The 26,941-nt window shown below is 37.2% G+C and overlaps 1 protein-coding gene across 11 annotated transcripts in view; it reads left to right on the top strand.

Annotated features, from left to right (window-relative positions):
• Nucleotides 1-26,941, top strand: part of PLEKHA7 (pleckstrin homology domain containing A7) — a 167,845-nt gene that overhangs the window by 139,786 nt on the left and 1,118 nt on the right. For 10 of the 11 annotated variants that reach the window (XM_054198363.1, XM_054198362.1, XM_054198359.1 and 7 more), the window contains 14 exons: nt 921-989; nt 1,149-1,229; nt 2,547-2,696; nt 4,506-4,607; nt 8,099-8,207; nt 9,257-9,495; nt 9,922-10,110; nt 10,361-10,478; nt 11,319-11,398; nt 11,795-11,995; nt 15,089-15,241; nt 20,846-20,979; nt 21,803-21,945; nt 25,131-25,239. In XM_054198363.1, coding sequence (XP_054054338.1) covers nt 921-989; nt 1,149-1,229; nt 2,547-2,696; nt 4,506-4,607; nt 8,099-8,207; nt 9,257-9,495; nt 9,922-10,110; nt 10,361-10,478; nt 11,319-11,398; nt 11,795-11,995; nt 15,089-15,241; nt 20,846-20,979; nt 21,803-21,945; nt 25,131-25,228 — 1,866 coding nt within the window. In that variant the 3' untranslated portion in view covers nt 25,229-25,239. The remainder of the gene's footprint in view (nt 1-920; nt 990-1,148; nt 1,230-2,546; nt 2,697-4,505; nt 4,608-8,098; nt 8,208-9,256; nt 9,496-9,921; nt 10,111-10,360; nt 10,479-11,318; nt 11,399-11,794; nt 11,996-15,088; nt 15,242-20,845; nt 20,980-21,802; nt 21,946-25,130; nt 25,240-26,941) is intronic. The other variant, XM_054198361.1, reaches the window with a different exon arrangement.

Here is a 26,941-nt window from a genome sequence, read left to right as displayed (position 1 = left end):
TATGAGTACCATACTTCTAAACACCAAATGTTTCTTCGCTAAGATAGTATTTGCTTTAAGGAATCTTTAAAAGTGTTCTAATCTAGTAATATTAAGTCATTAGATTTTAAGGCTTTTAAAAACCATATGATTAATGAGCTATATTATATTGTCATTTTCTTAACCTCATTTATTCACAAAAATGGTCCCATGTGGACAGTGGAAATAATACATGTTTCTGCAGATATAGACATGCCTTCATTTTAAGATTGCTTTGAAGGTTGGAGGTATAATATGGTGTGGTTTCTGTACTGATTTAAAAACTGCGTTATGTGAGAAGATAATCTTCTCACCAGAAATAGAATATGAAACCAGTGGTTTATGGAATGAGAAATTCTGTATATTATAAATATGTCAAAATAGATTAATTACATTTAATTCCACTATAGCACTTTTAGAGCAGTCTGTCTTCAATAAAATTCACCCTGTACTATGGAAGAGACTATCCTTTGTAGGATGAAATAGTTGCCAAAAATTTGTATTTTTAGTCATTAATTAATGCTGTTATACATGCAATCGTGCATTTAAAGGAACTATTCAAGTCCTTTGGCTTCAAGAAGGCTATTAAAGGTGAACTATTAAAACTGTTAGGTTTTGCAGGAACAGGACCTTTGTAAGCATAGGCAAGTGGGGTTGTGCTGTTTTATGCAGAATTTTAAACTACTGTAAGAGTTATTAAATAGCTTAATATAACTCGTAGTCCTTTCTGATAATATTTTTTAAAAAACTAAAGTCATATTTGAAAAGACTCGTATTCAAAATTTCATTCATCTTTGTTAATAACCGTGAAAATTTAACAAAACTGTTCTATTTGTTGCTGAAGCATAATTAGGTTTTAGTTTGCAACAAATTTCTCAGATCTTTAAACCTATTCCTCTTAGGTGACGGGGCGTGACACGTTAAAAGAACGAAGTACAAAACCTGTCAAGATTGCAGAAAGTGATATTGATGTAAGTATCAAGTACCGCTTCACAATCTCTTGCAGTGTTTTGGCTATCTTCTGCTCTCCCGCGTTCACACTATTGTGCTCTTTGGGGTAATATACTGCTACACTTTTCTGCTTGGTTTTAAAAATCTAACATTATATACTTACATGATTTCATTTTCAGGTGAAGCTAAGTGTTTTCTGTGAGCAGGACAGAATTCTGCAGGACTTGGAGGACAAAATAAGAGCCCTTAAGGAAAATAAAGTAAGTAGATTAAAAAGGGTTTTCTAAAATAAAATAACAACTTCCCTCTAATCATAAAATACAGAATTACAAACAAAAAATCAAATTACTAGATGCTGCTTGCATTGTCGTGTGCTTCTTTGTACATGTATATAGACTTAAGAAGAATAATTGTTTTTTCTGTTAGGATTGAGTGCCCACTTTTAGAAAACGTGGTTTTGAAAATGGATGTTTTAAACCCGCATGTGTTTACTTTTCTGGCACTTATTACAAATTGGGGTGTGTACACTTTTCTGTGTAGTTTTGCTTTATGTCTTAATATGTTTATGGTGTGAGGCAGAGTCATGTTTCATTTGCAGTTCTTCCCAGATGTGCAAACATTGTTTGCATACGTAGCAGCTTGCTACCATATTGAGCTCTCACTGTAACTTGTGTGGTGGTTTGTTGGGTTTTTGGGGTTTTTTGTTTGTTTGTTTCTTAAAAAAAAAAAAGGAGGGAGGTGAGGGAAGGGGGAGAGATTCAGTTTTGTAGTAATTTCAGAAACCTGTGCTGGTTTATATATAGTACTGTGAACTTAGTTGCGAGGGTTATGACTGAAATGCTAGAATATCTTTTGTGACAAGTTTATAGTTGTAAACCACCTCCTTTCCTCTGTGCTCATCCAAGTCAGAGTTCAAATATTAAACAACAACAAAATGGTTGCCTTTCCTTGCCTGTATGTATCTTTATTTGCTTCACTGCCTATGAGCTATAGCTGCCAATAAATCGAGGTGATTAAAAAAAAAAATCTATTCTAAAATGAAAGTACTGTCTAGTTGGATCCTTCAAAAGAGCTACCATGCAAAAATGATTGACTGTTGTTTACTACTGATGGAATGAATCAGGCCTACTTAGTGGTTTAGACAATGTTTTAATCCCTTGCATGGCTAATTTAACTACAGCGGTGAACGAGAACCTATCCTTAAATAAACAGCTAATGCCGTGCTGTGGTAGGCCTGTCACAGTTTTATACTGCTTAAGGGAATTTTTCTAAAACTGTAAATTATGGCATTGTACAGACTGTAAATAGAAAAGTTCCCCTCTTACTCCTTTGTGTTTTCCACAGTTTTGGCTACCTAATGGAAAGATTTAAGGGATAATACAAGCCTATAATAGTTAATTAAGGCTCTTGCACTTTTACATTTACATCTTAGTCTCCACAACAGGAGGCCAGTCCTCACCTTTAGTGGCTTATAGGAGAGACTGGGGCTGTGAAAAACAACTTTTATTTTCCTGCAGGTAGATCCATAAAATTCCATGTAAATGTTGTAAGCTTACTGCCATCATCCTCTTTGTTAGGATCAGCTGGAGTCTGTTTTGGAGGTTTTACACAGGCAGATGGAGCAGTACAAAGACCAACCACAACACGCTGAAAAAATTTCTTACCAGCAGAGGCTTTTGCAAGAGGATCTCATACATATTCGGGCTGAAATATCCAAAGTTTCAACGGTATGTGGTTTTCATTGTTTCAAGAAAACCATAATTAAAATACCAGCTAGAGTAAAACTGTATTCATCATTGGATAGGGGAGTTAAGTCGTATTCTGAACTGATGTGGTTAAGGTACAGGATACTAAACCAGAAAAAGAATTTTAAACAAGCTCTCCAGTTTTCCTTTTCAATGCTCTCTTTCCATCTTCTTCCCCAAAGTTCAAAAAACTTCTTTATACATTTTTCATTTATGTATCGGGCTTAAATTGCAGATCTTTCAGCCAGTCCTTTGAAAATATAAATGTGATTGCCTGATATTTTTCCAGGGGAAAAGGAATTGGGAATATTTGATATTTTGGTCAAAATTTGCTGTCGATACTATGATTTAATGAAATCCAAACACAATTTAATGTTGCATTTTTATTAATAAATATATTTGTAAGAATTGACCATGAAAGAGGGTATATTAAACTCAAGTGTTCTGTACTCACTATATTAATCCTACCTCTTAATGACTAAGGGACCAGGTCTTCATAAGATTGTTTCTAGTATTGCATGAACACCTTTCCTATTGTAAGATCTGGTCATTAAAATGCCAGTATTTAAATGTATATATGGAATGTTTTGTGGCTGTAGAAAATGTGTGACTTTCACAAACAGCATTTAAAATTTAATTGGGGGCATAAAGTACAAGTAATTGTAAGAATGGCTGTACTGGTCCAGTCCAAGGCTCCTTCTAGCCCAGGGTTCTGGCTTCAGCAGTGGGAATAAGCAGATGCTCAGGGAATAGTAAGGGTAGGAGCGGTGGGTAGTATTTCCTGTCATGACCAATCTAGCTTCTAACTATTTTTCTGCTCAGAGAATTCCTGAGGCTGCTGGGTTTCTTTGTCTATTTAATAATCCTCAGTAGATCTCATTTCCGAGAACCTGTACAATCACCTATTCAATTCCATGAACCTTTTGCATCTGAAACATCATTTGGCAAGGTATTGCGCAGATCTTTTCCCCACTGTGTGGACAACCACCTTTTTTTTTTTATTTGTTTCATATGCATGTTTCATATGATAGACTCTTGTTCTTGTACAAGAAAGGATGGGGAATGCTGAGTTGTTATCCATTCTCTCTATGCAACTCATGGTTTCATAGACCTCCGTGATTTCTTCCCCTCAACTCCCAAGTTCTCTCTTTTCTAAACTTCAGAGAAAAAGCTTACTTCATCATTCCTCACATAAAAACGCTCCAGACACTTGATTTTTCTCAGTTCTGGGTCAGAAGGCAGGCTATGGTGCCACGGATGGTGGAAATAATTTAAGTAAAGTAAGGGTGATTGGATAGCTTTATTTTCCAGGTGTCTGCTTGTTTATTCGCTTCTAGTGCCATTACAACACGGTTTGTAGAACTTCTAAAGAATAACCTGCTTTGTGTTTCAAAACATGAGTGTGACTGGATTTTAATTACAAACTTGTTTTAAATAGAGGAGTAAGGTAAAAGGAAATGGAACTGGAATAGACTTGATTCCTTCATAGCATATTAGTCATAGTTCAGATTCTATTAAATGCCAGTTTTATGCTTAAGAAATAGTTTTGTGTGAGGAAGCTGGCCAGAATTTTTTACGTAGGGTTTCTTGACTTGATCTTGCAAGCTATAAAGCATTTTGAAGTTTATCATCAACTCCAAGCAAAAATGTAAACTACGAAATGGATTTTTTGCTTCTTTTTATAATATAACAACACCATCTTAAAAACATTTTGGTGCTCAATTAGAGAATGGATAGAGTGATTTCAAAGTTTATCATAATATTGTATTAGAGTATCCCCTTTGTTAATAGGAAATGGAAAATGCCTGGAATGAATATCTGAAATTAGAAAAGGATGTGAACCAGCTGAAAAAAGCCTTACAGGAACAGATGACTAGTTCATTGGTATCTCAGGTGAGTCCATTTCCAGACACTCATTTACTTATGAGATGATTTTGTCTGAACTTGAAAGTGATGCTCTCATAAGAGCAATTCTCTGCAATTGTTGCACTGTATTCAGCTGTCATGTAGCTTAGGTTGCAAAGTTCAGACATTGTAAGAGCACAGCTGTGCAGTAACTAGCTATCTTCCAGCATGTATAATAGTTTCTCTTAAGTTGTCTATGCAAATTTGTCATTATTTTATTATGTTTTTATTACATGCTGACATCTTGACATTGATAACGTATTTAATTTATAAGACTATGCAGGACTTCTTAGTCTTCCATTTATTTGATCTGACATTGTGGGCTGCTTTATCCATTTTTAAGAACATCAGTCACTAGCTTGTTATTGTCATTACTTGTTCTTTGTCATGTTCTTCTATTTATGGAAGATTTATCTCTGCAGATTGTTTTGTGAAGTGGAATAAGTGTTTAACAGCCATTGGTAATCGAAAGGCATCTCGGTTTTAAATCAATTATTCAGTTTTGATTCTTACAAAGAAGCTTTGTTTGAAGCTAAGTTATTCTGTTTGCTGAAATGGATGTGGCATACCAGATTATTTCTACGTACCTGCTTACAACTGGTGATTTTACTCTTAGAGCAAGGAATATGGTCTGGATTATTTTTGCTGTACTTAAGCAGAACAGTTTTATTTAAAAGATAAAACACAAGGAGCAAAGCTAATGTATACATTTTGCTCAAATCTTGGTCTACCTTTCCAAATATCCTGGACCAAAAGAGCTCACGTGTTAAATTTTTAAATTTATTTATTTACAACAAATATCTGATCAGATATGAATTGAAGTCTATTTATTTTCACCATTAACAGATAAATGTTTTGTATCAAAGCAAGAGTTGTAAAGTCTTTCTCAAAGTCCATTTTAATTTACTTTTAATTTTGGGAGGTGGGGGAGTGATTCAGTTTCTAGGGCCAGAATATTATGTAATTGAGCTCAGCTGTAGCATACATCCTGCCAAAAAAACCCAGGAGTATTTTAGAATAAAATCATCCTTTCATGAAGTTATTTTATTTAACAAAGGGGAATTACAGGTTTAAACAAAATATACGTTGTTAAAGTACTCTTAACACACAATTTCCAGTTATGCAGTAAGCGTGCTTAAAATACTGGATGTGTGGCACGTGATTTGGCAATACATACAGAAGGGAATGTAGTTTGCACAGAAAGAATGTTAATTCTGTTTTATTATCATCTCGTATCACATACATGCATAATTATAAAAAAATACACGTACACACAGAGACAAATACGCACGTTACGTGTTTTGTGTGTGTATACTTTCATATGTATGTGTATATATGTATGCATAGATGTGTTTGTCTTCAGCTAAGATTTTTAAAAAAATGCTTCTGAATGCCTATTTTGGAGATAGTAAGGGGAGCTGATTCTTTCGGAAAGTACTGAATGTTCTTAAACCTATATTCCTTCAAAGAAGTCTCACTTGAAGTACCTGTGATAGAGGAGTTTTTTGATCTCTGCCCAAGGATATGTAGACTCAAGATTGTTTATCTAGTATCTTGAGTATTGGAAATAGAACTAAATTAATACACACTGTGTATTAATATATTAATTTCATGCAGTCTTCATGAACTACTATTAAAAATTCAGTAAATTTGCAGGCTCAAGTTGCTGTTACTAAATGTTTCAAGCAGCTCGGTCAGAGTAAGTCTTGCTTCTAAGAGTCATCTTCATTGTATTTTGCTTAGTTTGAGGGGATCCGGCCTTGCTGAAATTAACTGAGATGCGGTATTTTGTCAGTGATAACTTTTTAGTTCATAAGTGTTTCTCCTCTGGTTTTATAAATCATTCTAAATTATGTTTCTGTGTGAAGGAAGTTAGAGAAATTGATTTATCACTCCAAGTTACCTTTTCATGCTTGCCCATAAAGTATATTTATACCCTTTCGTGAACAGCAATCTTGGCTTTCATAATTTAAGAATAAATTCATCTGTTTATCTTTTAGATCTAGTCCATTTTTGATCTAAAATATTCTTTTTACATCAATATTTAAGTAATGGGAAGAAATAATATTAAAAGATCTCCTGGCTTTTGTACATTACTGATTGAACGTTTTCAGAGTGGTATCAGAAGCAGGATTTTTTGTACATGTGGGGTATTTTGAACCAGTTCTGAGGTTTGATTATTGTAAATCCATCATTTGGTTCCTTGCAGTATGATTAATCTCAGAAAAATGAAATGGAACGTGCAAATTTATAGGTTGAATCTTAACAATCTTTCAAGATATGTCCCATCTATCGAGTGAGTTTACTACCAGCAAATAACGTTCTCCATCATTTAAATGTTTGTGTTGTTGGCACTCTGTGTGCTAATCTGTAACCTGGATGAACGTATTTTCTGATCCAAGACAGAAAGTGGAAAGCAATTTATATGCTTTCCTTAGCTCTATGAGGTGTAAGAGCTTTTACTAAAGTTTTTCTCTCTCAGGTTTATAGGATTAATTAGCAGTTATTTTACAGCTCGTGGCAGGTGATGAATTTCTAGACGACTTGGGCAGTTCATAAGCAATTCTTAACTAAAGTGTTTCACTGCCTTCTGCTTTCTTTAATAATATGGTTTTCCTCTTGGTTTTACTAAATTTATTCTTAATGCCAATTTTGGAAGGCAGAATTACCAGGCTTTGATTAAGTAGATGAGAATAGCTATTTATGATGATTGCAGTGAACATCTGACTGAAGTGGTGGTTTCAGTAGCTGAGGCCCCTGGCTGCAAGATGCAATCAAAGGTGGAGTCCAGACTGTAGACAAAGCTTCCCTTTCCTCCTGGAAAGACTCGGTAAAGCAAATAGGATGCAAGATGAGACCAAATCCTGGAACAGCAGCAATATGTTGTTTCAACATATAATACATCATGTCCAGTAGGCCTAACAACCCAAACATAAGCAGAAATTAACCTTGTCAGCCCTTCTGAGTTAGGGCTGAGAGAAGCCATTAAGAAGTTCACAGCAGTATTCAGGGAGACTATTCTTATTTTTTGCTTTTTTAATATTGGACATTTCCCCTAAATGTATTAAGATGAGTTTTGTAAGGCTGCCTTAGGAGTCTTAAGTGTGTTAGTATAGGATTTAAGAACAAAGTTCAAGTGAAAATGTTCTCTAAGCTCCTTTTATGTAGAACATTAAACTAGGTTTTTGTAGCCTGAATAATTTTGTAGAGAAAAATGTAGATGTGTCTCTTTCTCCAGCCTTCTATAGGAAATCTTCAAAGACTCAGGAAATGCTCTAAGAAATTTAATGGGTGAGATATGTTGGTTTGTGGTGGTGATTTTTTTTTTTTAATTTTAAAGTAGTTATTTGGCTAAGTTCTAGACTCCTAAGTTTTCATGTAAGTTCTGAAACTTTAGTTTGGTTTTGGTATCAAAAGAAGGATAAGATGAAAAATTAGATATAATTGATTTTTATTTTTTCTTTTACTACAAACATTAGGAGAAAACACAAATACAAAAAGACTTGTGGAGAATTGAAGATGTTACAGCTGGCTTGAGTGCAAATAAAGCAAACTACAAAACTATAGTAGACTCTATCAAGAATCCAGGTAAGGAGAACATAATTAAAACAAAAAAAAAAAATATATACAAATGCAGCTGAATTTTTGGGTCTGTGCAAATAGTCTAGAAGTCTGTTCTATTGCAGAAAATCCCATTAATTCTACTATTGGTTGCATCAGAAATCTCAGTTGATTGAACACATTAACTTGGTGTTTCTTTGGTTGAGGTGGCAAAAAGGTCTTTTGTTGTTTGTTTTCACATACTGATGGCATTAAAATTTAACAAGCCATAAAAGGGGAAATAATAATGGCCTAAGGTCTGCAAGTTGCAGAAAGAGTTTCTGTCACATGCCAGGCTCATAGTATCTATTCTGCATTCTGTCCAGGAACTCCTCTCTGTGTTCTTTGCTTTTTTTTTTTCCCCCCCTTGGATGCTGCCCAGCTGCCCTTGCTGCAGTTGCCTTCCCCCTCCCTCTTCAGGCAGGTGTTTGGTGGGCAGAGCAACATCAGCTATGGAAAAGAGGAAAGTGTGTGTGGTCTGCATTTCAATTGCTTTGTTATGTTTCAAAGAAAAGACCTAAGGCATCGGGATAGCAAGAGACTGTTAACGCCTCCTGTAAATTCACTTTATATCTAAAGTATCTTTGCTTACCTTCTACATACAGAGATAAAATAGTTCTGAGATGGGAGATCTTGCTTTAAGGTGTTGCTAGGAGTGCTTAGCCTTGTCTAGATCTGTAGGCATCTTAAGGAATCTGTGGCAAGGGGTCAGATACAGCCTATGAACTGATTTTGTATGACTCTTGGGCTTTTCCTTTCTTCCCGCCCACTGCCCTCTCCAAGGAATTTTACTGGATGATATTAAAGTATGTGTTTTTATTTTTGGCCTGAAAGGCTTGCTTGATCCTCATCAAGACAATGTTTTCCACCCCCACTATAATGGAACAATGAGATGTTTTTATGTCCACAAAAACCCCCATTTGTGTTCAAAGCAATGTGCAGACCATTAAGGCTGTTTTATGAAGTCTAAGACGTTAAATGCTATTCTTATGAGCATTATTGATAAGAAACAACAAATTTGCATATTTCTCCCCTAGAGAGAAAAATAGTGCCTTCATTTTCTCAGTCTTCAGTGCCTTCCTTACCAGCTTCCCTCGCAACTGCAGAGAGCAAACTTTCAGTTCCTCAGAGCCCTCCATCCAGTCCGGTTAAATCCTCTCTGGAGGTTCGGCTGTATCCACAGCCTTATTTCCAGGCCAGAACACAGCACCAAGCACAGCAGCTGAAAAAAATTGAGCCGCCTCTTCAGTCACCAGTTAAGCTAAAGCCAAAGGTTGTAAGTACCGCTCTTGTGAGATTCATTCACCAAAGTTTCCATTTACTTCTGGCAGAAACAGTGGAAGTTTCATGGTTACAAAGTGCATGTGGTGGGGAGGCCCAACAGGGAGACACTTAAGGTGTTTTTATTGAAACTGAGCAATAACACTTACAGGAGTATATATGTGCATAACCTGGAGCTTTATGGACAGTAGCCATATACTGGTTTAGAACATACCAATGCAGAGCTTTCCTTGGTAATGCTTTGTGGTTGATCAGTTGCTTGCTTTCTTGGGTCTTGTTTGGTTTTAAGCTCCTGGTGTGGACAGAGGAGAGCAGGCTAAAGAAGTCACAAATAACTCATATAATGTAATGAACTTTCAGTCAGTTTATGCTAGACTGTTTTAAGACTGTTTGCCAAACACTTGTACTTCCCTATTACCAGGAAGATGAAGCACCGCCCAGACCTCCTCTCCCTCAGTTGTACAGTCCTGATGATCAGCCACCAGCTGTTCCACCTCTCCCGAGAGAAGCCACTGTCATCAGACACACATCAGTGCGGGGCCTGAAACGTCAGTCAGATGAAAGAAAGAGAGACAGAGAACTCGGACAGTATGTAAATGGAGATTATAGGGTGAGCACTCATACACCTATACACCTGCACGTTCAAGATATGTGAATCTGTAATAAAAGATAACGTCTGTAAAATATACAGACCTCTAGGTCTTGTAATAAGGAGAGAGAGCTAATGGCAAGGCGGGATCTATGCTGTATAATAATGGCAGAGAGAGGCTTAGTAATTCAGAAACAAAGCTTTAGGATTTAAGATATTAAGACTTGCTGTCTGTGACTTCATGTGAGCTGATGAGTATTTTTCCATGTAGGTGGAACTGCGTTCATACATGAGTGAACCAGAACTAGCAATGATAGGTGGTGACCTCAGCCAACCTTCCAGTGGTTTAATAAGCTCCAACAGTGGATACCAGACATTACCTACCCGTGGTAAGCCAGGAATTTATGTAGTTGATTTTTAACAGTACTGTCCGGATGGGAGTTTTTGTCTCCTAGGATTTTCTGGAGATGGTCTTTATCATCAGATCATTATTTTTAGATTAACTATACAATGCTGTGAAAGTCTAGAGATTTTTGTGTATTTTAATGGTGCTGTTACAGACAACCAGCCTTTTGCAAAGCAACTTAACATATAATGCTTAAAAAAAAGAATAGCAAAACATGAAATTAGCTGTTAGAATGTCTGCTATATCCAGAGTTATTTTTCCTTATAATTTCTATGTGATCTTTTACAAACTCAAGTATTTTTTTAAACACTTTCATTGCCATTGGAATGAAAGGGATAAAGAATAAGAATATAACGTCCCCAGATGCTACATGTCACTTGACGCTCCATCCCCACTGTGCTACAGTCCTGAAACTGTTTCGCAAATGAGGATAGAGAAGATATTTGGGGAAGAGCAATTAATTTCTTAGCCATTTTCTTATTTCTTTCCTTTCTAACTGTGAATGTTAAGGATTGATTTTCTTCATAGGTGTGATTATTTGTACAGCTTATCTACTGTTGTACAGCTGAGTTCACTCCATACTTCATTTAATAGGAGCTTCTAAATTATTGTAGACCTTCCTGAATTTTGATCAATAGTGACCTGAAACACATTACTTTTGCCTGAAGTGAAATTTCTTGCCTCTCATGATCTTCTGAGCTGCAAAATGTGAAACATGAGCTAACATAGTAGCCAGAATATCGTAGAAAAAGCATCATAACTGACACGTGTCTTCATTTGGTTTGTCATTTGGTTTTAAAGCATTCACTTTTCCCTTATAAAGGTTTATCTGGATCGACTTCCAGATTGCACCAATCATCTACCATTTCATCATATGCAACACTTCGAAGGGATAGGTCCAAGGTAAGTTTTAAATGAACATCTGAAGACAAATGTCCGAACTGTTCAAAATAGTTAAGCCCAGAATCTATTTTACATAGCAGGAGGTGGGATTGTAGTAGCATGGGAGAGGACCCGACACCTGTGATCTACTAAAATCTCCAATCTTTCACTTTCTTAAATGAATCAGGAAGCAGATAACTTACTGCTCTTGAAATAGATTTATAAAGCAAGGTTTAGAACCAAAAATCAGCAGTACTAATAAAAAATATGGAGTTGAAATATACAAAATAATGCAAAAATAATAGAACAAAATCTTTTTAATTTAGTAATGAGGTAGGAGAAAGAGTTAACTTTCTGTATACTTCTTGGAAAGTATTAATTTCAACATGTGTTTTGTGTGCCTTGTGACTTCTACAGGAGAGACCAAAGAGTGCCTTGGAACGTTTGTACTCTGGAGACCACCAAAGAGGCAAGATGAGTGCAGAGGAACAACTAGAAAGAATGAAGCGACATCAGAAGGCATTAGTTCGTGAACGCAAGAGAACTCTTAGCCAAGGAGAAAGGCAGTCTGTTCCATCTCGGTCTTTCATCAGGCCCATTTCTGCAGACATAGGCTCAGTATGTTAGATATGCCTTAAAAGGACTAAACTAAAAATATCTTTGGATTGGTTTTTTTTTCCTAGCAAGCACTTTCACTTGAGTGTGTGTGATGCTTCTAGTCTAATTAAATTAGTGTTATACAGTATAAAATGAGATCAGAGAGTGTGAGTAACAGATGATGGTTTTTTCACTAGTAGTTAAAGTATACGTAGCAAGTTCAGCAGGTAAGTTGGTCAGAGGTTAGTGTGCTGAGTGGAGATGTGAGTATATTGGAGTGATTTCAGAGACATGATTGGTTTTTATTGGAATTGTATTTAGAAAGTGTAAGAAGCTTGTACAGTTTTAAAACTTCTTCATAATGGAATGGGCCTTTTAGAATGTTCTTATTCACCCATGAGTATTTTTCTTTTTAATTCACAAATTAGGCTGCAAGTGGTGGTAACATCAGTCCAGGGTGGTGCGTGTTTGTTTTTTTAAAGAGATGATAAATAGAAAATCAGTTTTAAAATCTAATCATGCTGATTAGAAATTTATGTAAGAGCTAGTGTGTTTTAATTGATACAAATTCTTCTTTAAAGCTCAAAATGTAGAATATTCTAATAAGGCTCAAATTTAAGCTGCTGAAGAAAAGGATTTTTTGTTGCGTTCTGAGATTAAATGCTGTACAGACGATAAGTTTGTAATGATACATTTTGGATACTAACCAAAGCAATTCTAATTGGTGAAGTTACCCAGTTGCTCACTTGGTGCTAAACCAAGATTGTACTGTAATTGCACTTATGCTGTGGTCTTTTAATTTATTTTTTTATTTGGTCCACTAGAGCTTTAGAATGATCACCTTATTTTACCTAATTCATTGCACAAGATCTCTTGCTTTTAGATTCGTCACTTATCATACCTAATGCCTCCTTTTTTGTTTGCTTGTTTTTAATTTGCAGAATTTTGTAGTTATTTTAAAACTTCTAACTGGACTACTCAATTTTTACCAGGCTTAATTGCATTTAGTAAATGTGTGTCAGTTGCTGGCATTAAAAAAATCCACACTATAATATTCAGCCTTTCATTACCACTGTTTTGTAGAACTAATTTCCGGCCAGTTATTTGTATTTACTTTCCCAGTAAATACGAGTGAACTACTTGGAGACATTCATCTATTTTGTCTTCTGTTTTGTAATCACAAATTCGTTAAAGATAGTGCATAATATTTGGGAACTGTAGAACTATAGTATCGCTGTTATTTTCATATTTTAATTAGAAAAACTAAATCTGAGCTTCTTATGTTTCCTGACTCACGTAACATATACAAGTTGAAATTAAACGTTTTTGTAACACTCATTAACATTTATGGCAAACACTTTATCTATAAATTTGGGTGCCATCTTGGTCTTTTTCTTGCTGTAAAGAGTTTAAATAGAATCTTTCAGCCCTAGCAATGTTTTGTAGAGGTCATCTCTTGTACCTATAGGGCTTCGATACGCAGAAAGCATGTTTGATAGCACAATTACTTACAGCATTACAATTATTTAGCAACCAAAATGGCAAACAGTTAAATGTATAATTGAAGTGCTGCTCAGAATGTAACATTTGCTTAAAACATACATTGTATGTGTAACTAATTTTTAATCGGTCAGCTCTCACGTGTAGTATGACATTTTAAGTATTGATCACAGTACATGAATTCATTTGTTACATACAATGCCTTTTTAATGTAAAAGTCGCAACATCAAAGCCAATAAAAATACTGCTTCATAATAATGGTTTGATGTTTTTCTTACCTATGTAGAACAACTTGAAAATGATACTGGGTATTTAAAAAATACTATGTCAATCAGGCCTGGTTCGAATATGAGTAGAAGAATGAGTTTGGAGTACTCCTATGAGAAAACATTTTTTCTCTTTTGAATTCTGTAAAGAAACATCTTAATTTTTGAGATATAATTGCCTTTTAGCTATTTAACTTTTTTAATATACATGGAAGATATGTATCTTCTGAGTGAATATTGAGAGCTTGTGCATGAATAGGTTTCAATTAGATTTATTAAAGCAAGTAGCATAATGAAGTCTAAGGACTTCATATGTAGTTCAAACTTCAACCAAAACAAGCCAAAGATTTGTAACAGAAATGGCAGAGATACTTTTAACAAACATACAATGGCACATTCTATTGGTACCCTTAAACACTTGAGGAGATAATGTTTTTGTTGCTCCTTTTGTCCCTTCTCTTTCCCATTGCTTTTAATATCGCGTTTCAATTCTGTATGGTAAAGTTGCTGAGATCTGCTGGATGGAACGATGCTGCAACTAAACTTAATTTTTTGAACAAAAGTGTTGGTAGTGTTCTTAAGTGCGAGTTTACATGGAGCTGTATTGTGCTTAGCTGTAAAGGAGCTACTATACAAGGATTTGGGAACTCTAAAATTATGCTGCTTAATTTAAATATGTTCTGAATTCATTATTGCTAAATATTTACCTTGTAAAGACAGAATGTGAAAGATTTTTATCTTTGCAGGTAGATACTTTACTTTAGTAAAGACATAAGAGCTTAGAAGTTACTAAATTACTATTTTTTAATTCAAGACAAGTTGATGTTAGTAAGTAAAATATGATCAGCTTTAATCACTGGGTATTATTCTAGCAAGACAGATAAAATTTTCAAGTAGCAATACTCAACCTGCAATATAAATACCCTTCCTGTGTAGTGATTCAAAATCACACAGCACGGCCTGGTTAGAATGCCTAGAATATCTGTCAGGCTCTAGTCTCACTTGTGTTGACATCTGTGCTTCCAAAGGTGTTTGTGTGTAGCTCGTTCCATGGTAATCAGCATATGTGAAATTGTGATTAATACATTTATTAGAATTTAATACTGCTGAACGTTTCCTGAAAAATTAAACAATACTGCAAAATCTGTGCAGCACAGCTAGAGATCAGATCTCCCAACCATATGTTCCAAGAAATAGAGTTGCATTTTCTTTTTCTTGTCAGTTAAAGGCGTTTGCTCTGTGGATTCTTTCAGCAATATAGCATTTACAGCAGTAGTAATGTACATTGCTAAATGATGGATTTGTCAGTATGGTTGAATGCTGTTAATTGTTTTGTATCTATTACCAGTGGAAACGAGAGCAAGAATTTGATTTGCAGTTACTTGAGAGGGCAATTCGTGGAGAAGACAAGGATGAAAATGAATGGTTAAAAGTTCAGCCAGTAGCAGTGACAGAGACTGACCTGGAGCCTCAAGACTATGATTTAGATATCAGCAGAGAGGTAACACTCATCATTTTTTGCCTTCTATTCTGTGCCCCAAAATTCTGTCCCCCAAAAACCTTTCTAAGATTTAGGTAGTGAATTCTCATCTTTTCTTTCAAAAGTTAGCTGGAAGTTTGAACGAAGAGGAGTCTTTTAGGTATTTTATTTATGGCCTAGCACTTAGAATCTCTGTAAGGTTTGTTTTAGTGGAGGGAAGAAATTGAAAGGTTTGCTCTACTGTTTGAAATAGACATCTCAGGCTTTATAGAGGAAAAAGTGATTAAGTTAGACAATATTATATAAATTGGAAAAAAAAAAAGGTGAGAATCACAGAATCACAGAATGGTAGGGATTGGAAGGGACCTTCAGAGATCATATAGTCCAACTCCCCTGCCAAAGCAGGTTCGACAGGAACATATCCAGGCTGGTTTTGAGTATCTCCAGAGAAGGAGACTCCACAACCTCTCTGGGCAGCCAGTTCCAGTGCTCGGTCACTCTCAAAGGAAAGAAATTTTCCTTATGTTCAGACAGAATTGACTCTGTTCCAGTTTGTTCCTCTTGTCCTGTCGCTGGGCACCACTGAAAAAAGTCTGGCCCGATCCTCTTGACACCCGCCCTTTAGATATTTATAAGCATTGATGAGATCCCCTCTCAGTCTTCTCTTCTCCAGGCTGAACAGACCCAGGTCTCTCAGCCTTTCCTCATAAGAGAGATGCTCCAGTCCCTTCATCATCTTTGTAGCCCTCCGCTGGATTCTCTCCTGTAGTTCCTTGTCTCTCTTGAACTGGGAGCCCAGAAGTGGACACAGTACTCCAGATGTGGCCTCACCAGGCCTCACTTCCTCTTCCCTAGAGGGGGAGGATGACCTCCCTTGACCTGCTGGGCACGGTCTTTTTAATGCACCCCAGGAGACCATTGGCCTTCTTGAACACAAGGGCACATTGCTGGCTCGTGGTCAACTTGCTGTCCACCAGAACTCCCACATCCCTGTCTGCAGAGCTAGTGTCCAGCAGGTCAATCCCTAACCTGTACCAGTGTATGGGGTTATTCCTCCCTAGGTGCAGGACCCTACACCTGCCCTTGTTGAACTTCATTAGGTTCTCTGCCCAACTCTCTAACCTGTCCAGGTCATTGATGAATATGTTGCCTAAGACTGGACCCAGTACGGACCCCTGGGGAACACTGCTGGTTACAGGCTTCCAACTAGACTCTGAGCTGCTGATCACAACCCTCTGAGGTCTGCCATTCAGCCAGTTCTCAGTCCACCTCACTGTCCAGTCATCTAACCCACACTTCCTAAGCTTACCTATGAGGATGTTCTGGGAGACGGTGTCAAAAGCATTGCTGAAGCCAAGGTAGATGACTTCCACTGCTCTCCCCTCATCTATCCAGCCAGTCATGCCATCATAGAAGGCTATCAGTTTGGTCAAGCACGATTTCCCCTTGGTGAATCCATGTTGACCGTTCCCGATAACCTTCTTTTCCTCTACATGCTTAGAGATGACATCCAGTGAGCTGTTCCATCACCTTTCCAGGGATGGAGGTGAGGCTGAAAGAAGGAAGTAAAGACTGAAGCTAAGAACGCATTCAGTAACTCTGCCGCCTTTGCCTCCGTCACCAGACACCCACCTCATTCAGCAGCAGGCTCACATTTTCCTTAGTGTTCCTTTTGCTACTGATGTACTTGAAGAAGCCCTTCTTATTTCCCTTGACAACCCTTGCGAGGTTTAATTCCAAGTGACCCTTAGCTTTCCTTGTTGCATCCCTGCATACTCTGACAACATTTCTATATTTTGCCCAAGCAGCCAGTCCCTTTTTCCACATTCTGTAGACTGCCTTCTTTTATTTGAGTTTTCCAGAAGCTCCTTGCTCATCCATGCAGGTCTCCTGCCTCTTTTACTTGATTTCTTACTCATAGGGATGCATCCGTCATGAGCTTAGGGGAAGTGATGCTCAAATATAACCAGCTCTCTTGGACCCCCCTACCCTCTAGAGCCTTAGCCCATGGGATTCCTACAAGTAGGTCTTTGAAGAAGCCAAAGTCAGCTCTCCTGAAGTCCAGGGTTGTAATTCTACTTTTTGCCCTGCTTCTTCCACGCAGGATCCTGAACTCCAGCATCTCGTGATCATTGCAGCCAAGGCTATCCCCAACCTTCACATCCCCAAACTAGTCCAGCACAAGGTCCAGCAGCACACCTCTCCTCATTGGCTCCTCCACCACCTGTGTCAAAAAGTTATCATCAATGCACTGCAGAAACCTCCTGGACTGTGTGTGCCAGGCTGTGTTACCTTTCCAGCAAATATGAGGGTGGTTGAAGACCCCCATGAGAACGAGGGCCTGTGATCGTGAGGCTATTTCCAGCTGTCTGTAGAAGGCCTCATCGACTTCCTCTTCCTGATCCGGTGATTTGTAGTAAACACCCACAACAGTGTCACCTATATTAGCCTGTCCCTTAATCCTTACCCATAAGCTCTCAACACGTTCTTCATCCACCCCTAGGCAGAGCTCAGTACATTCCAGCTGCTCTCTTGCATAGAGAGCAACTTCACCACCTCGCTCTGCTGGCCTGTCTTTCCGAAAAAATACATAGCCATCCATGAGAGCATTCCAGTCATATGAGCTCTCCTGCCGTGTCTCTAATTGCAATGAGATCATGGCCCTGTGACTGCACACAGACCTCTAGTTCTTCTTGCTTGTTCCCCATGTTGCGTGCGTTGGTGTACGGGCATTTCAGAGAGGTAGTCGAGCATGCAGGTTTCCCTGGAGTAGTGCAAGAGGATCCACCGTAGTTATACACACCCTTGAGGTTGCTGGCCTTCTGGTCCTCCTCTTGAGTCAGCTAAGGAACATTTGTCGCTGCTCTGGTTGGCCTGGCTTATTCACGGTTGGATGCAATGGCATGAACACTGCCATTTTGGACCCCACTCCCCAAGTCTCTCAGTTTAAAGCCTGCCTCACTAAGTTGGCCAACCTGCTGCCAAAGATTCTCTTGCCTCTTCTAGGCAGGTGGTTCCTATCCCTCTCTAACAGGTTATATTCATCAAAGAATATCCTGTTGTCATAAAAGCCAAAACCCTCACAAGGGCGCCAGACATGTAGCGTTATCCGTCCATTTCTGTCTGCTCCCTTTCTTTTAACTGGTAAAATGGAAGAAAAGATAACTTGGGCACCAATCTTTTTCACAACATCAAGAGTATTTGAAAATAAGGAACAGCAATGAAGTAGAAGTTATTTCCCCAGAGCTACTTCACTCTTCATTTTGACTGGCAGAACATGGTAGAGAAGAGGAAGCTCTGCTTTATTCTGGTCAGAACAGAAAACACCTTCCTGTCAGCTTTTCAAATGACTTGGTTGGTGTTCTGGGCACTACATCTTTTGAAACTTTAGTAACTGAGGGAAATATTTGTTTGAAATGCGATTGAGCCATCTTGTGGAAAAGAAAGAATATAGCAAGTGGAAAGATTTCAGTAGGTACTATGCACTGTGTAAAATGCCATGGTGGGTGGAAAGTTAGTAAAATTATTAATTATAATTAAAAAGCACCTCTACTTTTTTGAAAGCTGTTGGAAATGCATCATTTTATATAAAGTGTTATTTGTAAGAGGTGGTATCTCTGAGCCATTATCTATTGAGTGTATGAGCGTATCTTTCAATTAATCTTTGTATATTTTCTACAGAAAATGCAGGGCTCCTGTAAACTTCAGAAATGGAAAAAATACTTTTGTTGAGTTACCTTTTCTTGGTGCATTCTGCTATTAGTTTTTTTTTTTACAGAAGGTCTGCAGGGCTACGTGAATCACTTCATACATCCAAATTAGTGCCTTAAGCCTAGGATAGGAAACATTTTGCTTATAGGCGTTTCTATCCTACTTCAGAGTAACCACAGAATCACAGAATCTTCAGAGTTGGAAGGGACCTCTAGAGATCGCCTAGTCCAACTCTCCTGCTAAAGCAGGATTGCCTAGAGCACATTACTCAGGACTGCATCCAGGCGAGCCTTGAAAATCTCCAGAGAAGGGGACTCCACAGCCTCCCTGGGCAGCCTGTTCCAGCCTTCTCCAGATGAGAATTCCAAACCAAAGCAGGTTTGAAGCTCTGAGTGTAAATCTTCTTTCACAAGATACCCCAGTTGTCCTTTTCCATTTCACATACCCACCCTCTTCACCTGGCAGGCACTTCTGCACTGGAGGTGCTTCTGTGCCTCATAAGGAAATGTACTCAGTTGAGTCTTTAAGGCCAATAAATCTGCTATTCACATGATAACAGAGTTTGTTATTCTGGAAGTGGCAGGATGAGCTGATCCGGGTTAGTTACAGTATGGAAATAGACATATAAATTAAAAAAAAAAAAAAAATGAAAAAAAATATATGTACATGTAGCTCCAGAGAGGAGTTGGATTTGAAGGTAAAAAAGTGTCGTGGAAAATGAGGATTTTTTCAGGAAGCATTGGCCTTGGGTTTACTGAGAAGGAAGTATAAAAATATTTAAGGATTTGATTTTAATGTGGTTATGAATGCCAATGACTGTATTGTATGCTTTGGGCCTATGATTGCCTGCAAATTACTGAGCCTAATTACTGAAGGTTAGGTCAGACCATTTTACTTATGCCATTGAATTAGCGTGGACTAAGTTCAGTGGTGAAAAATTTAGGATTATTTTTATTTAAAACTTTGGCTTCTGAAAGCTCATTGCCTCATGAATGTTTTAACAGAAATCTAAAGAGAAGAAGAAAAAAATAGTTCCTCTTTACTTATTTTTATATATTCACACATCTTCTATCTGTGCTTTTCAAAAGCAAGCTGTTCTCTTTAATAAGCATTGGTTTTCAAAGTCCATTGGCAAACTGAATTTTCATTGGGTGATTTTTGTCTTTTATGTGGAGCAAAAATTTCCTACAAAGAAACTGATGCTAACAAAAACTTGTTGCTAGCATTTGTGCAATCGTAGTAAAATTTTCAGTCTACAGAATTATGTGCCTGCAATGTGTTGTTACAATTGTACGATGTGATATGTTTCTGGGTCAGTGCCCTGGACAACTTTTGAACATCTAGAATTTCAGATTTTATAGTTCAAGAATTTCTTAAGATGATTACAAACGACTGTTTTTCTTCTTCTTTTTTTTTTCTTCACTGCTTCTGGAAGATGATGCGTTCTCAAAAGAATAATACCTGATACCCTAGATTAAAACTTTAGGTGATATTTTCTTTCAGTTGTAGTAAGTTCTCTCTGGCATGACATAAATATCATGACATAAAAATCTCAGGTTGTCCAGTGAGTCTTGTAGTGGTTGCTTCTTTCTACTGTAACAGCTTTAGGCAACGTCCTACTTTGGGCTCTAAGCCTGAGCTGAAGAAAGGTTCTCTGTTGGTTCTGATTTCTGTGGTAATCCTCTATAATATTTGTTTGATCTATCTTCTAAAGTAAAATGAATCAGAGGGAAAAGACACTGTTAAAAGGGCATCAGCTCGTATCCAGAGGGAGTGTTTAGTATTAGGTACATGTATTGACTGTGAAAGCCCACGCTTTATTCTTTTCACTGTGTTCTCCCATTGAGGAGAATTTATCTCAATTTTTTGTAAGTCTTTGTTATTAAAAACTTGATGCTTGCTTTCCTTCCGCAGTTGTCAAAACCCAAGAAGGTTGCAATTCCAGAACGCTATGTTGAACTGGAGCCAGAAGAGCCTCTTTCTACAGAAGAACTGGCAGCAAGGCAGCGCAAAGCAGAAAAGATAAAGAATATTCTTACTAAATCAAGGTCAGGTTTTTTTCCAAATCTTATATAGGGCTGATGTAAAACATTGGTAACTAACTTCATACGACAGTCTTATTCCTGTTGGATTATCAAAGTGTAACTTGTGACTTTTAGAAAATGCATGCAGAATTTATGTAGTATACTTAAAACTCCTTTTTAAAACAGAGTAGAAGAGATAATGACAAATTTTGTGTATGGCCATTTTTTTTCAGAATATCCTAAAATAGTAGTAATTCCTTAACGAGCAACTTGTAGATGAGAATGAGGAGGAAGGACAGGCACAGATCTGGCCAAAAGCAGAAGAAAAGTCAGTGTGAGAGCAAGTTTCAGTTGTCTCCAGAGAGATGGAGTTCTGAAAGAACACTGTTGGCTGTTTACAGCTAATGTAGAGTCAACTGAAACATTCAGTTTCAAGAATTTGATTACCTCGAGTACCTGCTGTCTTTTGGGGAAGAGACTGTACCTGAGGACCACCAGGTTATACCTTTTCCTCTGGGCACTACCAAATTTTATTAACAACTTCAAATAAATCGCATTTTTTGGTAGCGCTTTCATGTAAACAGCGTATTTACAGCAAAGGACTTTCAGATGTACTTAAGACTATACAGAAATTATGACTAGATGTGTAATGGCTGCATCATTTGTCTTTGCATGCTGCAGTCATTTGCATACAATATCTAACACTACTTAAAGAACTTCAATAAAATACAGCGCTTGATAGATGAGATCTGAAAACTGCTGTGTGAATTCAAGCTTGTTCTCATCTGCATGGTGGATTCTTCTGTATGTTTGTAAATGTTAATGTTGTTTTGCACTTTCCCACTAGTATGCACAATCTACAGCCTACTGTTGCCCAGGACAAACACAACTCGGTTGATTTAGATTCACAGCTGCAAGAGCAGGAGCGCATCATTACCATATCATACGCTTTGGCTTCTGAAGCCTCTCAGAGGAGCAAGGAGGTAGCAGGTAATACTTAGTTATTTACAAAATAACAGCTCTTTCTTACCAGCTTCTAAAGTTGTGTGAGGTTGTTGCTGAACTCCTGGCATAAGAGAGAGTTTTAGTCGTTCATATTCAAAATAGTGAAAAGTGTGCATAGATAACACATTTAGAGAGACTAAAGATTTTCGTTGAGATATTTGGCGTCCAATGGACAGGGTGAAGGGGACAAAATAGTATGATCAGTAAGTTCAGAGCTTGGAAACTTGCTTGGAAACTTATTACTAGTACTAAAAAAATTAACATTTTCAATGAATTCCCTATAGTTACATTAGTTGAGGTATTTCTATATTCATTTTTAAAATGTAAATTGATCTTTCATTTAAAAAAAAATCAAGGCAAAGGGGTTTTAAATTTTTTTTTAACAGAAAGATTCCCTGATCCAGTGACTAAGATTAGAGTACAATCATTCGCAGCTTGAGCTGTATGACAACAGGCTGAAAAAGACATTGTAAAATGGGTATTGGCATGTTTCTGTCTGGTGACCAAGATTAGAGGTCAGAGCAAGAGAGCTGTGCATGAATTCTGCTTGATGCCTGGAAATTAATAGATCCTGTGCAATACGTTACTGAAAGTGATAATTTCACTCTTGATTGCTTTACAGTTGAAATAAGTAAGAAATGTCAAGAGATTTGTATCACACAGTAAAACATGCAGCAGCTATTCTAGCAAGTATCTGACTGGCCATTTATAACTGGCACAGTTCACTGTTCCAGTGGAGAATGGAAATAATGGAAACTTCAACTATGATGGAGAAAAAATATGCACATTTCTCATCTGAAGATGTCAGTTTAAACTTATGGCACTTGCCACAGAAGCCCTTTAGACCTTCCCATTAAAGACAGATTATTCCAATATCCAGATGCTAATATGTATCTATAGTAACTGACGGGTGATTGATGTGGCTGTATACTCACGAATGCAGTGGCAGCTAAACCTAGGGGGAAAGGGATTTTGGGGGGTTGGAATACATTTTCAATATATGACTCTTGAGACTTTGGAGAGGTTCTGTGGGTAATTTAACTGACCGGAAGGGATTTAATGATTCACTGAGGAGGCTAGACATTATTAAAAAAAACCAAAACAACCAAACAAAAAAACAACAACAAAAAACCAAACCTTAGAACCGTAAATTCTTGGGAGCATTTTCAGAAACAACCTTTTGGACCTTCAGGCATCTATGAGTCAAAACGGCTTCTCCGCAGGCAGTCTGGTCCCAGTCCTAGTAACCAGGTCCTTGTAAGAGGGACTCGCACACTTTGGTTATGGAGAGCGGCCTTGTGTTTCAGGAGGAATGAACCGACACAGCGTTTTGCCACATGGGTTCTAACTTCTCCTGGGAAAATCTAGCACCAAAGCTAAGATCAGCCAAGATGATACAATAAGAGCAGAGTGCCTGCCTTTAGTGAAGATTAAACAGTCTTCATGTGGCCAGTTAACTTACTTCTGGGTGTGGTGAAGTTGCAGTAACTGTACAGTACTGAAGTATGTTTGATCTTTTTATGTTGTATAGTGAATGTAGTAGCTATGTTTTCATTACTACAGATTTTTGGGTTATATTTTATTTCTTAATTGTAATTATTTCAAAATTGCGATCACCACATATTCTTAGGTATACATAACCAAAGAAATCTTCTTAATTCTTTATTTCTCCCCAAAAAGGGAATTAAAATGTATATTGGCACTGAAACATGTAAATGCTGCTTGAAAAAAAATTTCAGTTAGTTGTGAGATGATTTTTAATTTAACTTTCTTTCTGAAGTATAGCATCTAGCTCTTTTGTCTCTTAGACACTTAAAAAAACCGAACATAGTAACCAAGTCCTTGATTCTTTAAGGAAGCCCAAACCTTTATGTGTGTGCGGTTTTCCTTGCCACACTTGTATCTCAAACAGCCATTTCTTGAAACATGTCTTGCTTTGATTTCAATTATTACTTGCTACTTTAAAAACAAGCACTTTTCAAGGAATTCTGAAAAAAAAAACCAAAAAACCTGAGTGGTTTGGTTTTGGTAGAAAATACGCAAACCGTAAAAAGTGTTCAGGTTTCTTAGTTACGGACTATTTTCTGATGATCTAAAGTGATTGAAAAGAAAAGCATTTGATGCTTTGCACAGCTGATTGTATTCCTTCACATTCCTATTTTTGTAGTTTGATTATTTTTTTTTGTCATTTACTCCTTGTTGATGAAGCAGACCGTATCTGAAAATCCAAAACTAAATATCAAGATATTTTACAAAGATTTGTTTATGAAAAGACTGTGAAGCATAGCGTTTCCCACTTTTCAGGGGGAAACAGTTAGGTTATGTTAAGATGCTATAATATAAATATTTTAAAGTAAATTGTACATTTATCTAATTCTTGTAAAGCAGCATTTTAGAGCTCCTCTGTTCCTAGTAAGAAATCAACCTTCTAAATGGAAATCATGCCAAGAATCTGGAAGATTAAAATCAAATGCAGGAGTATCAAGAAGTCATTTCATAAATTGTGTGTTTTGGAATTATGTCTGCTTTTGGCCCTCCAAAATGTAAAAGCAGAATTTAAGACTGAGTTTCAATTACTTTAGGTTTATGATTATTGTCTTCTAATACTATACCATTGCTCTGGTTTGTAAACAGGGATAGTTTTAATCATTCTATTCTTTATCCTGAAGTTTCAAGCTGAGATCTGAAAATATATTTACTATATCATGCACTGTACTAAGCAAAATGTGTGATTTTTCTATATATTATTTTTGTTTCAAGTCATTGGCATATAACAAAGGAAACGTTGAAAACCTTTACAACCTCAGTGAAATCTTGAAATCAGCAACTATAGGTGCTAGTCCAGAACTGCAGTTTTAAAAGCAGAGCTGGATTAGGTTATATCAGTGTTGTGGGCCTTAAAATGTTCCAATGAAACTTCATCTTAAGATAGGTTGTCCATATTCTCATCAAAACAGGAACGTTTATTTGCATAACTTAAGCAACTAATAGAAAAAACCAGTAGGTAGAAATGTTGTTGTTTAAATTATGTTCGTTTAACTAAAATAGTGTAACACCTCGTTGCATTACTAATCAGGTTTCCTATTCATGTGGTAGAAAATTAAGGTCGCTCCGTTTATAATATGAATGTTTGATTGTGCAGCCTAATTCCTGTATGTGATCCCTTCTAGCTCAGCAGTTGACCTATCCATCTAAAGCACCCTCACCTTCTGTACCACAGCCACCTCACTCCCCCTTAAGCAATGGATTTCACTACACATTTGTTTAAACACCTTAAAAGTAAGAACTAACTGCTCTCGGCATGTCTGATTTGCCAATGCGCCTTTGCTGTGGCTTGCTGAATTTTCACATTTTTACTAAACCTAAATTAGATCCAAATGAACGCATGCATCTATTTTTCAGAAACCTTTTATTCTTGTAAATATTGCTTCTAATAAGCTAACATGTGGGCTAATGAAGTCTTCAAATAACTGCTGTCGCTCTACAGATAAGATGCTTCCATAATCTTCCATAATGTGGTGAAGGAGAGAGACATCTGTACTCTCGGTAGCGTGGGGCCAGATTTTCAGCACCAGTTTGTACTCCGGTGGCTAGGGTTGTGTACTCCTGTGGCTACCATAGGGGTGCGTAGGTGTTTTTGCCTGCGCGTGGCAGTTGCTGCTCAAGAAAATCCAAAGTGCAAAGTTGTATAAACAGGGGGCTCATTTATGGGCTGGTATCTTACACATGAACTATCATCGGAGTCTTAATTAAGGTGCGCTGAAATTTTGGCCCTTTATAACTAATTCTACGATATTGCGTTTGACTTTTTCATGCCTTTATGTGTTTGTCGTTGAATCGTGTTAACAGAAGATTTGATTTTTGTCTCTAATTGGATTATTTTGCTATTTCAAGTATTAAAATTGTGATAATTTCATTGTCCTTATAAAGAACCGTGTATCATTTCTTCCCAGTAGTACTTTCGGAGTTTTCCCTATTTGACATAGGAAAACATGTAAATATTATGATACTTGACCACTAAGTGTGCCCCTAGTTAAGACACTTGTCATACTTCCATAGTTTACTTCGAAATTATTCTCACCTTTCTGATTTTCTTTGGCCTAATTTTATTGCCTGATGTTGGACAAAAAGCTAAAACATAGATGAAGTCGTCAAGAGGATTGATTTAGTGAATAACTTCAATAGCATTAATCTCTAGATACCTTTGTTTTCATTGTCACTGATCAGAGTCAAATATCTGAGCAAAAAATAAAAATCTAAATAAAAATGAGCACATACCAGAAAGGCACAAATGGGCAGTGACCCGCTTTCTACAAGGCCTGTGAAAAATGACAAATTTATATCAAGAGAGGTGTATAGGCATTAGAAGCCTCTCCAGTCATTGATGGAATTAGCTTTTTGCTTTTCTGGTTCAGTTTATCTTTCTGAGAACCAGATTCTACCATCTTTACTGTGTCTGAATTACACTTGACTCTACTATTATATCCAGGGATATGCTAATTGATTGTCACTATCTTTGCAAACGAATAGGGTACCCATGTGCGGCCTCAAGAACCCAGAAAAGTAACCACACGGTCCCAGGGTATTAGACGAGCAGGGGGCTTGGACCAGGTGACTTTCAGAGGTCCCTTTGTACCTCAACCATTCTGTGATTCCAGACTGACTTAAAAACACGTGTATCACATGTCTGTATAAGTATACATACGTTCATGTGTATGTATAGATATATATTCACACACACATATATAAACCCCTCCATTTTCATCAGGAAAAATAATCAAGAAACTAGCTGCACTAACCAGCGACATGCAGGGGACACAGGAGTTTGAGCATCAGTGGCGTCATGAGATAATTGGTCGCTTAATGTGTCCAGATGAATCGTTCGTTCTGTCAAACTGCAGAAGGCTTTAGTAAAAAAAATGTTTCCTGAAAGCGCTTACTTCTTGGTATTGGTGTACTCCCGCTAATATTTAACCATGTT

The sequence above is a fragment of the Rissa tridactyla genome, chromosome 4, assembly GCF_028500815.1.
Source record: "Rissa tridactyla isolate bRisTri1 chromosome 4, bRisTri1.patW.cur.20221130, whole genome shotgun sequence".
NCBI classification, from domain to species: domain Eukaryota; kingdom Metazoa; phylum Chordata; class Aves; order Charadriiformes; family Laridae; genus Rissa; species Rissa tridactyla.
This window is presented reverse-complemented; position numbering and strand designations above follow the sequence as displayed.